Source organism: Thermobia domestica, chromosome 1 (assembly GCF_964235325.1).
Source record: "Thermobia domestica chromosome 1, izTheDome1.hap1.1, whole genome shotgun sequence".
Lineage (NCBI taxonomy): Eukaryota > Metazoa > Arthropoda > Insecta > Zygentoma > Lepismatidae > Thermobia > Thermobia domestica.
The window spans coordinates 71,818,405-71,830,228 of NC_137454.1; the positions used below are offsets into that span (position 1 = coordinate 71,818,405).

Genomic DNA, 11,824 nt, shown 5'->3' on the forward strand with positions numbered 1-11,824 from the left:
AAACAAGATTGGAACTAAAGGAATGAAGCTTTCGAACCAAAACGATAACCTCAGTAGTACACAAGAGAACAAAATGTGGGATTTTTATATTTTAATAGTGTTTTGGTATTTTTATACTTTCAAAAACCGGAACAGTGGACAATATAAACACTGGACTCTCACAACAGCAGTCCAGGATGAGTGCACGTCCACCCCAAATGGAGGAAGACGTCTACAGATCATCCACTTCCCAAGACTCCCACCAACCACCCGCGAGTTTGGTAGCAATATTCGCGGCTGAAAAGACATGCAAGAGAGTGCAGATGAGGAGTGATACATGAATGAAAAGTGAGACCGCCCTCTCAGCTTCAGCCCCTTTCCAACGATGACTGTCCGCTACATGGAGGGGAACCAATACGTTTGACATTATAAAAGATGCTTGTGGTTCGGCTTATAGCTGAAGCAATGCATCCATTGTGCTGTCTTTTAATATATTCTCAATCTAATTCTGAGTGTTTTTTCTTTTGTGTGTGTATTCACATTAATAAAAGTTGAACCATTGAGCATTATAGAACACGTAGCTTCCGGTTCGTGCTTGAAGGTTCAATTCTTTTGAGCCCAAACCCACTTTAGGAAGGCTTTAGCCAGAGCACTAAGACTTGACCAGGATAATTTTTACCGGATCTATCTTGAGCTCTCTTCTATCTTCTTGAGTGGTTAATTTTTGAAATTATTAGTTTGATGCGAATGAAATGTTCACCCCAGGTGCGTCACTTCTCTTTAATAAAAAGCTGATTAATCAAACAGTCGCCTTCTGCAATCACACTTTTTCCATCGCCCAGTTCAAGATGAATTCCTTGGCAGAAAGAAATCTGGAGTCAACAATGCAAAGGAGATCTGAACAGCACATGGTACCGCCTGATAATCGAAAAATGCCTTCTCTTGTAAGAAGTGATTGGATGCCGGAAGAGGCGGTAATTAGTGGGAGGTATCGGAGGAATGCAGTAGCTAAGGAAGGGTTTCGTACTGCAGATCATGAAGAGTATGCATCATCCATTACGCGACATGTGGACAAACAATTGTCATAAAAAAATTAGGATATTATGACTTGACCATTGTTGGACAAGTTTGCGGTGCATGTCGTGTAACTCAGCACTGTAACAATATGCATTGATGGTTTCGCCTAGCTTGAGAAATACATGGTGGGTCATTACCACCATATCAGCAACAACTACCTGTGTTTGTAGAAGTGGTTCAGGAAAGTGTCCTGAACATTGATCACGATGCAACTATAGGTCTGATCATTCACGATTGTCATATGATACTCATATTTCATCGAAAGTTACAATCCCATGGAAGAAACTTTCCTTGTTATTCTGGTCTAGAAATTGCGGGTCGCCTGTGCGATGTAACGTATTATGTTAGGTCGTTCAGCACAAGAATGAGGGTAACGATGATCTATAGGTGATGCAGGTAATTGGGCACGTACGTTGAACTGTGAAAATACACAAGGGAAAAAGCTGGTGAAAACGAAACAAAGAATTCCTAAAAAGTCAAAAGTTAAAGAAGAAAATAGGAATATGAAACAGGGTTGTAATATGAAATTCGCTATAATTGTCTTTATACTAGTTCAATCCAGTGTTGGAGGCTGGTAACACTTGCAATATATTCACCAGTTCTCACTAGACTGCGTTGTATGCAATTGAGTTACTAATGGCGTGACACAGACAAAACCTCAAGGTTTTCGACCATCAAACAATTGTTAGTAGGTAAGAATTTTACATGTTTTTGACATACTATTAGTTTTATTCGCAAACCAATGTACCGTGTTTTTGAAAGTACGCAAATGAGACCTTCATATGAATGTACTAGTTAATGTGTAAAGTTTTATCGTACCAAGGTATTGAAGGTGCTTGGAAAAATGGCTGCTGGTGGTAATATGGAACAACTTGTATTTGAAAAATAACTTGTTCCATATTACAACCACTCTTTCTATTGTTACTGGTACAAGATGCCACGATCACAACTTGTTCCTACGAAGAAAAATGTAAGACCAATGAAATTCTGAAGATGTGGAGAATGCTGTACGTGCAGTTAGGGAAAAGAAAAAGACATTGAGTGAAGCTAGTAGCTGTTTAAATGTACCGAGAGCATCCTTCTAGTTGTAATGTACCGATAAGTTAATGGCACTGAGAAGTCTCCCAAGGAGTTAGCAAATACAAAACTGGGTCGAAAACCAACGTTACTCGTCGATCTAGAAAAAGATCTCGTTGAATACTGCGTTCTAATGGAAAGTAAATAATATGGATTAACCCCTAACGATATCCAGTGCATGGTATTTCAACTAGCAACAAGAAATGGAATTCAGACTCTTTTCACAAATGACATAGCAGGCCGAGCTTGGTTTTACCATTTTCTGCGGAAACCAGTAGGAACATCTCAGGCATGTGCTCTTGCCTTGAGTAAAGAACGTGTTGGCAATTTTTTTGATGCCCTTGAACTGTATGAGCAACATTCATTTCCCCCTGGTCGTACTTATAATGTTGATGAAAGCGGTCTTAATGTCGTCTAAAGTAAGGTATCATACGGGGTTGGATTGAAGGGAAAGTGGCAAATAGGAACGCTAACTGCAGCCGAAAGAGGATCACTAGTGACTATCATTGTGTGCATGAGTGCAGGCGGAACGTTTGTACCACCGATGTTGATATTTCCAGGGGCCAATTGGAGCGAGAGACTTGTGAGAGGAGCACCCCGGGAGCTATTGGGGAACATACTATTTCTGCTTGGGTCAATGCGTCTCTATTTACAGAGTGGTTTCGTCATTTCGTAAATTTCATACGGTCATCTGCTGTAGATCCTGTACTCTTGATTTTTGATGGGCATTTCTCCCCCACAAGAAATCTTGATGGCACGAGAACGTTATGTGATACTTATGGCTGCCACCACATACTACTCATCGACTCCAACCCTTGGAAAGGGCCCTCTCAAAACATATTACAGTGAAGAGATAAGGCAGAGCATGAGAACAACGCATGGATCAGTACTACATAGCAGAGAAATCTGTGAACGCCGCATATCTCAAGGTTCAAACAAGAGCTAGCGCATTGAGTGGGTTTAGAGTAACCGGTATTTATCAGCTGAACAGATTTTTTTTTTTCTGACGCAGACTCTTGCTGGTGAACAGGAGCCAAATTTGACGAACCATGAAATTAACAGCTTCGATGATGAACAACTGTCTGGTGTTTCAACGCCCAGGAACATTGGGAGAGGAGCAGATTTGTCATCCATCAACATTTGTCATCCAGGAGTTAGCCTACATGCAAGCAACAGAACGAACGGCAGTGGGATGTCCACACATGGGCAACAAACGGAAGAAAGAAGAACGTCGTCAACTCCTGGAAAGAGTTACGTAACTCCGGAGGAAATTTCTCATGTGCCGGTATTTAAAAAGAAGAAATCAGAGGTCAGCAACTGTATTAACTAGTTCTCCATATAAGAATGCCCTACTACAAGCACAGGAAAACAGAAAACAAAATTGTGTAAAGCAGCCACGAAATGTGATACTGAAGAACGTTACTCCAAAGATACGCAAGGTCCAGGTTCCAGCGGACTCCACATCAAAAGTTTTGGACAGACGAAAACATATGCAACTGCCCGAATGAGGAAAAACGTACATTGGGAAACCAAGGAAGGCGAGTAAAGTTCAGAAGATGTTAGGCTAGTGATGTTTCCATCTCTTCTGGCTCTTCAGATATACCTGCAGTTCTTGGAAAGATTTATCCTGACAACCCAAACCGTACATGTTATTCTGTGGTGAGACGGGCGAATTCAGGGCCTCACGAACAGTGGATTCAGTGCGTAAAGTTTCAGTCTTCGGCTCATCTTGAATGTTCAGCATGTGAAAACGATTACTACATAGGTGATATTTGTTCTTACTATCCTTAAGCATTCGCAGTCAGTTGACATATTTCGGTTCAGAATGCATATGTAGAATGCAGAATGCATATCGTCCTGTCCAAATTTAGGTCTAAAGTACGGCTAAACAGGTCTCTACCTTGTAATTCATTATTCGCTTTCTACACACTCAATGTTGTAGCACACTACGTATATAGGATTATATAAGTTTATTAAACTTCACTAGACAATCCTTCACTCGGCTTTTATTTTGAACTGTGTCACTATTTCATATTACTACCCTATTTTCCTGTATTGTATTGTTTTATAATTTTATGTTTCCTAAATGAGTGCACAGTTTTGCATATAAGTTTGGTAATACAAGTATCAAAGACTAAATTCCGTTCTTCTATACGTGAAAGCAGTCAGACTCAGGAACTTGTCAAATGACAGAGCGAAACAAAGAAGTATTCCATATTCCCACCTTCTCTAACGAGAAACTGAAGAAAATAAGGCTTCTCACTTGAAAATTGCCTTTTAGTACGTGGAGGAATAGAAGACGACGGTTCAGAAATAAAAACAGCAAGCTTACATTTTAGTGATGAAACAAAAGGAAATCAAATTCCAATAAGCATGAATGAACTAAGTGCGAACTTCCCCACCAAGTGAACAAAGTGCATACTGTGGCTAATCGTAGAACGTATCATGTCATGAAATATTACACATTGGAACAAAAGGAGAGTATAGCTCTTTGACACATGTCCTTGATTGTGCATTAATAGAACGACACGAAATGCCTTTTTTTTTTTCATACATATGCATCACCCAATTCTCAGTAATCTGGCGCAATATACGCGTGCGTCTATGAAAACGAAAACGGCGCTGCATCTGTTGTAATGCGTTACTGAAAACAAATGCCTTGGTGGTCATGCCGTACCAGTATAGACAAAATTCTACAAGTGAAACAATCCAAAAAGTCAACTGCTATGCCGAATGTCGCAAATCTTGGGTTGCGTTGACGGAAATCATTAGGAAATGTATGCTTATAAGTTCATAAAAGTGTCTTGATAGTTGCGGATCAGACACTCCGTATACGCTTCTGTATTTAAACACAAACAAACTATTTGCTAAGCAAAACAATATATTCACATAAAATACTCCATACGTGTTAGTTGGCGAAACTGTAACACGTAGTTAAGCAACTAAAGTTTATGCTCTTATATTGAAAGGATTTAACATGTTTGCTACTTTCCCGTCATAGGTTTGGTAGTATTGGTTCAAGTTCTGTACTATAAAATTAGGTAAACAAGGAAGAAGTAAGAGTTTTGTTGAGTATACACTATTAGATAAATTCTAGGAAATATCCTAGGATAAATATCACGACACATCTCCTATACGTCATTCAACGAACCTTCTGATCCTGATGTAAACATTGCAGAATTGTATTACTCCGCCAGTCATCGGATGATTGGCTATCGGTCAGCGCTTCTTTCGAGAAGCACGTGCTTGTACCCTGTCGATGTTCTACTTATTCCCCGCATGTGGCCATATTGTTAACTGTGATTCGCGCTAAAGTTGGGTCAAAACCAGTGCATGCGTATTCTCTTTTATTGCATTAATTCAGTTTAGTTCTTAGATAAAGTGTTGTTTCTGTTGTCTAATTCTAAGGAATTCTGGTAATAAGCCTTATAAGCAAGGACTATTTTCTTCTGTCGCATGGGTGTTCTAGGGCTCTCTAACCAATAAAATCAAAGAACGTGTATTTGTTTACATGAGGTACTGAACGTTCCTTGAATAAACTTTAGGAAATCCTATCCTTTTGTGCCGTACATGTGAAGATTTTTCCTGTTTCACAGCCTCCGAAGAGGTGTCAGGTTTCACAACGCATATTCGACCAGCAATGTTTTCCAGTGCCTTCTGCCTTGCATGTCTATTGTGCCAGAGCGTTGACTTTGTATCATATAAAGATGTATGCTCTAATAGGTGCGCAAATAGCATATTTGCTTGCGAGGGAAAACAAATTTGTTTTCACTTTCTCTCACCTGATGCCGCTTAAATCGAAGTCTCACGAACTTTCCAAAATAGAGCCTGCTCTAAGTAAGAGAAATCCCATAGGATCGTTCAAAACAAAGGAAATGACACACGATCTGATGCCATACACATTGAGATTTTGACTAGGAAAAATTGTAAGACATTTTCTAGTATTTATCTCATAGTGTATAGGTCGCATAAGTTTCTGAAGTTTCTGAGCTCTGAAAAAAATCTGCAATCAGAAAGCGACGGAATGAAAGAAACGGGGATGACCTTGGGATTATTAAGGTTGGATTCTTTAGAACTGAGCGTAAAAAAAAAAAAAAAAAAGGATTGATAACGGTTATTAGTTATCGTACAATATGGAAACCAGAGGCGGCTCATGAGGAAAGTTACGCTAGTAAAGATTAAAGTTTCATCACGTGAAACTATGGGAGTAAAGGTTATCTAATGTATTAATTGTACTTCAAGAGCATTTTATTCTTTTAGTTAAACGTGAGAAAACTAATTTTTACCGGCGTGATTTCCCTCATTAGCCGCCCCTGGCGGAAATCAGGTGGTAAATTTTAAATTGGATACGGGAGCAGGATCACGATAATCCCAGAAGTGGATTATTTTTTAAAAAATTCCCACAATATGAGTTAATTTAGTGGCAGCAAACAACAGAAAGATTCTTTTACTGGGTCAATTCATGATATCTGTATAGAAAGGAGCGATTGTAAGAGACTTTCCGATTGTGGTGATTAAAGAAACTAGAACGTGGTACACACTAGGACGCATCTGGCTCAATCTGATTTTTCGTGGCTGACGAAGTTTTTTACAGAGGTGTGTTCAATAAACCAGGACAAAGTACATATGTACGGCAAATCAAGAACAGACAACGAATTAAGGGAGAGGTTGCAATGGAGGAGGAAGCTGAACAGAAAGAGTGCATGCGTAGATAAAAATAAGAATAAGGAGAATTCACAGTAAACCAAGATAGGGATGGAAGAAGAGGATGAAATACGGAAGATTAACCTGGAGAACAAATCAAGGAGGAATGGACCGAGGTAGAAACAGAAGGGGGGCGAGGAGAAAGGGTCATGAAAGATTTAACTGAGGGACGTATGTAGTTATTTTGCGGGCTACTTAGGAGCTACGTAGGAGACACTTGATAATAATTTGCGTTGCAGAGTTCTCCCGCAGTGTCAAACAAGCCCACAACCTTTCCGTAAGTAAAAGCGATGGCTGGGGGTGCTCATGCAGATTTAAGAATTGTCTTCTGGGGGGGGGGGGGCACGGTAAATACAAATGAGAATTGAAGGATCTTATACGTGGCACTTTTACTTCTTGTCAAAAAGTTGCGGTGAGGGTACTTCCACGTACTCTTTGCTCCCGGAGCAGTATTCCTGTTGTATAAAATGCATATGCACCGTGCAAACCAAATATTTGAATATCGGATTCGTTGAGCTGATTAGGCGATTATGAATAACATATTTTGATGGCAGCCAATTTAAATATATATATATATATATATATATATATATATATATATATATATATATATATATATATATATATATATATATATAATATACGGATTCATGAAAGAAGATTGCAGAATATTTTGCTTCCGCTAGTACAAATATTGAATACAAGATCAAAGAGTGGACTTGGTGGTACAATATTGGTAGTAGATTTTAGATTAGCTTAAGCGTGTTTGCACACGATACCGACAAAATCGGAGGAAGCCCCGATAATATCGGCGTACTTTGCACATGTCGCCGATAATGTCGGTAGAAGCCCTGACGACATCGTTGCCGGTGATGAGCGAAGTAAGAGACACTCACAATAGGGTATATATTCTGCACTGTTTCTAAAATTCTTCTTTATATATGAAAACAAATAAAAGTAATAATAATCGAGAATTTTTTTTTAAAAACAAGGACTACAAAAACTGTTCTGAAGAGGTGTGCAGGACGGTACAAAACTTAGAAAAAATAGGCTTATGCCTAAACATATTTCGATTTAACAGTGCCGTTTTAAATAGATACCGTATCGTAAACATATTGTTTTCGTTTCGATGAGAATTGATACTGCAGTACATTGCAAACTATATTAGTTTTAATTTTTGTTGAAACACTGTTACATATTGTATGTATGTATATTATTTTGTTTTCCATGCAATTAACACTAATGTCATAGTAGATTAAATGATAAGATTTGAATTAGTAATTTTGTTTTACATTATTCCATACTTACAGTGGCACAAATCCCGCGGGGTGAAGGGGACAGTAGTAGGCCCCGGCGTTTGCCCGAATGACTCATCCTCACTCTCTTTCATGACCGGGGTGAAAAGTCAATGACCTTGGCCCGGGGTCAATGACCTAGGGGTACATAGGACCACCCCCTCTAAATTTTGGCAGGGGTACCTTGGCCCACCCCCTAAATTTTGGCAGGGGTACATAGGACCACCCCCCTTAAATTTAGGAAATTGCCAAATCTAAAAATTTGGTATGGTAGCCTAGGACCACAGTATGTACCTCTATCAGTATTGGGTGTCTATGTCGTTCCCTTTCATGGGTAAAAAATTGCCAAAAATTCAAATTTCGGAGGTTTTTGACCTAATTTATCCCCTTGGATGAGGTGTTATTACCCTATATAGTTATATGGGCGTATACAGGGGTCCATTACCTTTCATAAGACATGGGTATATTAATGCACCCATTGAAAAATTTGGGAGGGTTGCCTTGGCCCACCCCTTAAATTTTGGAAATTGCCCAATTTAAACATTTGGTATTATAGTATAGGACCCTAATATGTATTATGATAAATTTGGATGGTCCACCTCGTTCCCTTTTAGGGGTACCAAATTGCCAAAATATAAACGTAAGCAATACGTAGTACCACGTGTTTGGTTTTGACCTAATTTATCCCCTTGGATAAGGTTCTATTACCTTATATGTTTATATGAGCGTATACAGGAGTCTATTGCCTTTTATAAGACATGGGTATATTGGTGCACCCCGGGAGGGGTACCTTGGCCCACCCCTTCAATTTTAGAAATTGCCCAATTTAAACATTTGGTATAATAGTATAGAGCCCTAGTATGTATCACTATAAATTTGGGTGGTCCACCTCGTTCCCTTTCATGGGGAATTCTGTTTATCACCATTCCCAAATTTAAATAATACTTCTCTTGATATACCTAAGTCTTAGAATTAATCATATCATTATATGTTCAATAAGGTCAATAATGTCCGTCAATTGTTTACCTGAGTAGAACCAACTGTTTTCTAAAAGTGTGTGTACTCAAACTTAAGAAGTACCACAACAAAGGAAATGAATCCCTGTACACTACCTCATCAAGGACAATCACGTGGTACAACGTCTTGCTTACGTTTATATTTGGCGGGAATAATCAAAACCAATGACGCATTCTCAAATTATCCTACAAAGTTTCAATGTACCAATGTTCTGGACTCCTAATCCCATCATAGGTTAATAACTGATCACGTGATCATACTCATATTTGACAATGATTTACCCAATGAATGAGATACTATCCAATTACCAATTATTGATATGACAATAAGAAATGTACCTCCTCCGAAAATTTAAGATTGGTACACAAATACACCTGTGTCTTATGAAAAAGTAATAAATCCTGTACTTATTCAATAATAAAGCCGGTCAATAACCTTTAAATTTTGAATATTTGGTCATAAGAGGAACACCAATGGGTCCTAGAAAACGTTTACCGAATTTTGTTATTTGATAATTCCCAAATTTAAAAGGGAACATAAACATATAAAGGTAATAAACCTCTGTACATACCCATATAACGTGCTAAATAGGTGTCAATAACCTCCGAAATTTGATTTTTTGGTAGTTCTTTACCCATGAAAGGGAACGATGTGGACCATCCAAATTTATAGTGGTACATATTTAAGTCCTGTACTATGATACCAAATGCTTATATTAAACAATTTTCTAAAAATGAGTGGATGAGCCAAGATACCCCTCCCAAATTTTTAAAGGGTGCGTCAATGTACCCATGTCTTATGATAGGAAATGAACCCATATACATGACCATATAACCATATAAGGTAATAGAACCTCATCAAAGGGGAGAAATTGGGCCAAAAACCAAACACATGGTACAACATATTGCTTATGTTTATATTTTAGCAATTTTTACCCATGAAAGGGAACAAGATGGACCACCCAAATTTATCATGATACATGTTGAGGCATGTACTATGATACCGAATGCTCAAATTGGAAAATTTCCAAAATTTAAGGGGGTTGGCCATGGTACCCCTTCCAAAAATTTAAAGGGTGCATCAATGTACCCATATCTTATAATAGGAAATGGACCAATATATACATGACCATATAACCATATAAGGTAATAGGACCTCATCCAAGGGGATAAATTGAGCCAAAACCAAACACGTGGTTGTACTAAAATTTGGCAATTTCGTACCCATGAAAGGAAACGAGGTGAATCACCAAAATTTATAGTAATTTATATTAGGGTCCTATACTATAATACCAAACATATAAAAGGGACAATTTCCAAAATTAAAGGGGTGGGTCAAAGTACCCCTCCCGGGTGCACAAATGTACCTATGTCTTATGATAGGAAATGAATCCCCATACGTGACCATATAACGTATAAGGTAATAGGACCTCATCCAATGGAATAGATTAGGTAAAAAACGAAACACGTGGTACAACGTATTGCTTACGTTTATATTTTGGCAATTTTGTACCCCTAAAAGGGAACGAAGTTACAGTAATATATATTAGGGTCCTATACTATTATACCAAATGTTTAAGGGGACATTTGCCATTTTGAGATTTACTAATATTAATGCATTACTCATGTTCTGTCTGTATGAAAACACTATTACATTGACTATATGTATGATTAAAAGTGATTTTATACAAAATTAGATAATTAATTACTGCATAATTAATTATTAATTATGCATTTTTATTACGTGTTTTTCTCTGTAATCAATTGTCAGAAATATTTTTGTAAAAAAGTATATGATTCTTTACACATTTCTCATTGACATAAAATAATAATACACGTCAATATCGTGACAGATATTAAATTATTATTAATTGAAAATGGAAAAGTGCATTGCTGATACTACTGAATTCCGTATGAGGAACAAACTTTCAGTTTTGAGCACTATTTTTGTGAAAAATACTTTATTTATTCCTATATATTGCATATCAGGCAAATCCCTATATATTTGTCTTTTGATTGGTACCACAGTTTTGGATATAGACATATGCATTTCAAAGTAAAACATGAAACAATTTCGTAATATGTAAAATGCCACCCTCTTGGTTTGTGAGGTGGCGCCTCCCACTTCAGGCGACGTTTTTTTTCGGAACTTCTTGCAGTCTGGATAAGTCTTGACAGAGTTACCAACGCACAGTTTTATTCAGCTAGTGTTTTAGAAATGGGTCGTACGCGGCGATGTCCTTCCAGAAGTAGGAAGAGAAATAAGCATTCTAAGGCTATTCGTTTATCTTGGATAAAAAGGCGTAAAATAGAAGATAGCTCCAAGTGTGACACTTCTGTTTGTGTATCTTTGGAAGAAACAAGTGGAAGTTCTATGGAGGTTCCAATTGCAAGGGATGAATCAAATGATAAAGAAAGGTGAGATTTATTTTACTTTCCATCTTGATTATTAATTACTTTGAACCAACATAAAATGATTCTTTTATAAAATTGTTATCATTCTATCTAAATGTATACAGGGAAAGAACATTGTAAATCCAGTTTTATTGATTTTATACCAAAACTCATTTTTGTAGTCTGACTGAGCGTGTTCTTTACGCATATAGCTGCTTTTAACATCCAATTTACAGAGGAATGATCAAAATTTTTTACCACTTTGAGTAGTCCAAAACATCG

At 37.7% G+C, this 11,824-nt stretch overlaps 1 protein-coding gene across 1 annotated transcript in view; it reads left to right on the forward strand.

Annotated features, from left to right (window-relative positions):
• The first annotated feature begins 10,808 nt into the window (after positions 1-10,808).
• Positions 10,809-11,824, forward strand: part of LOC145685889 (uncharacterized) — a 3,865-nt gene continuing 2,849 nt past the window's right edge. Inside the window, exon 1 of the mRNA XM_081758670.1 lies at positions 10,809-11,566. Coding sequence (XP_081614796.1) covers positions 11,367-11,566 — 200 coding nt within the window. The 5' untranslated portion in view covers positions 10,809-11,366. The remainder of the gene's footprint in view (positions 11,567-11,824) is intronic.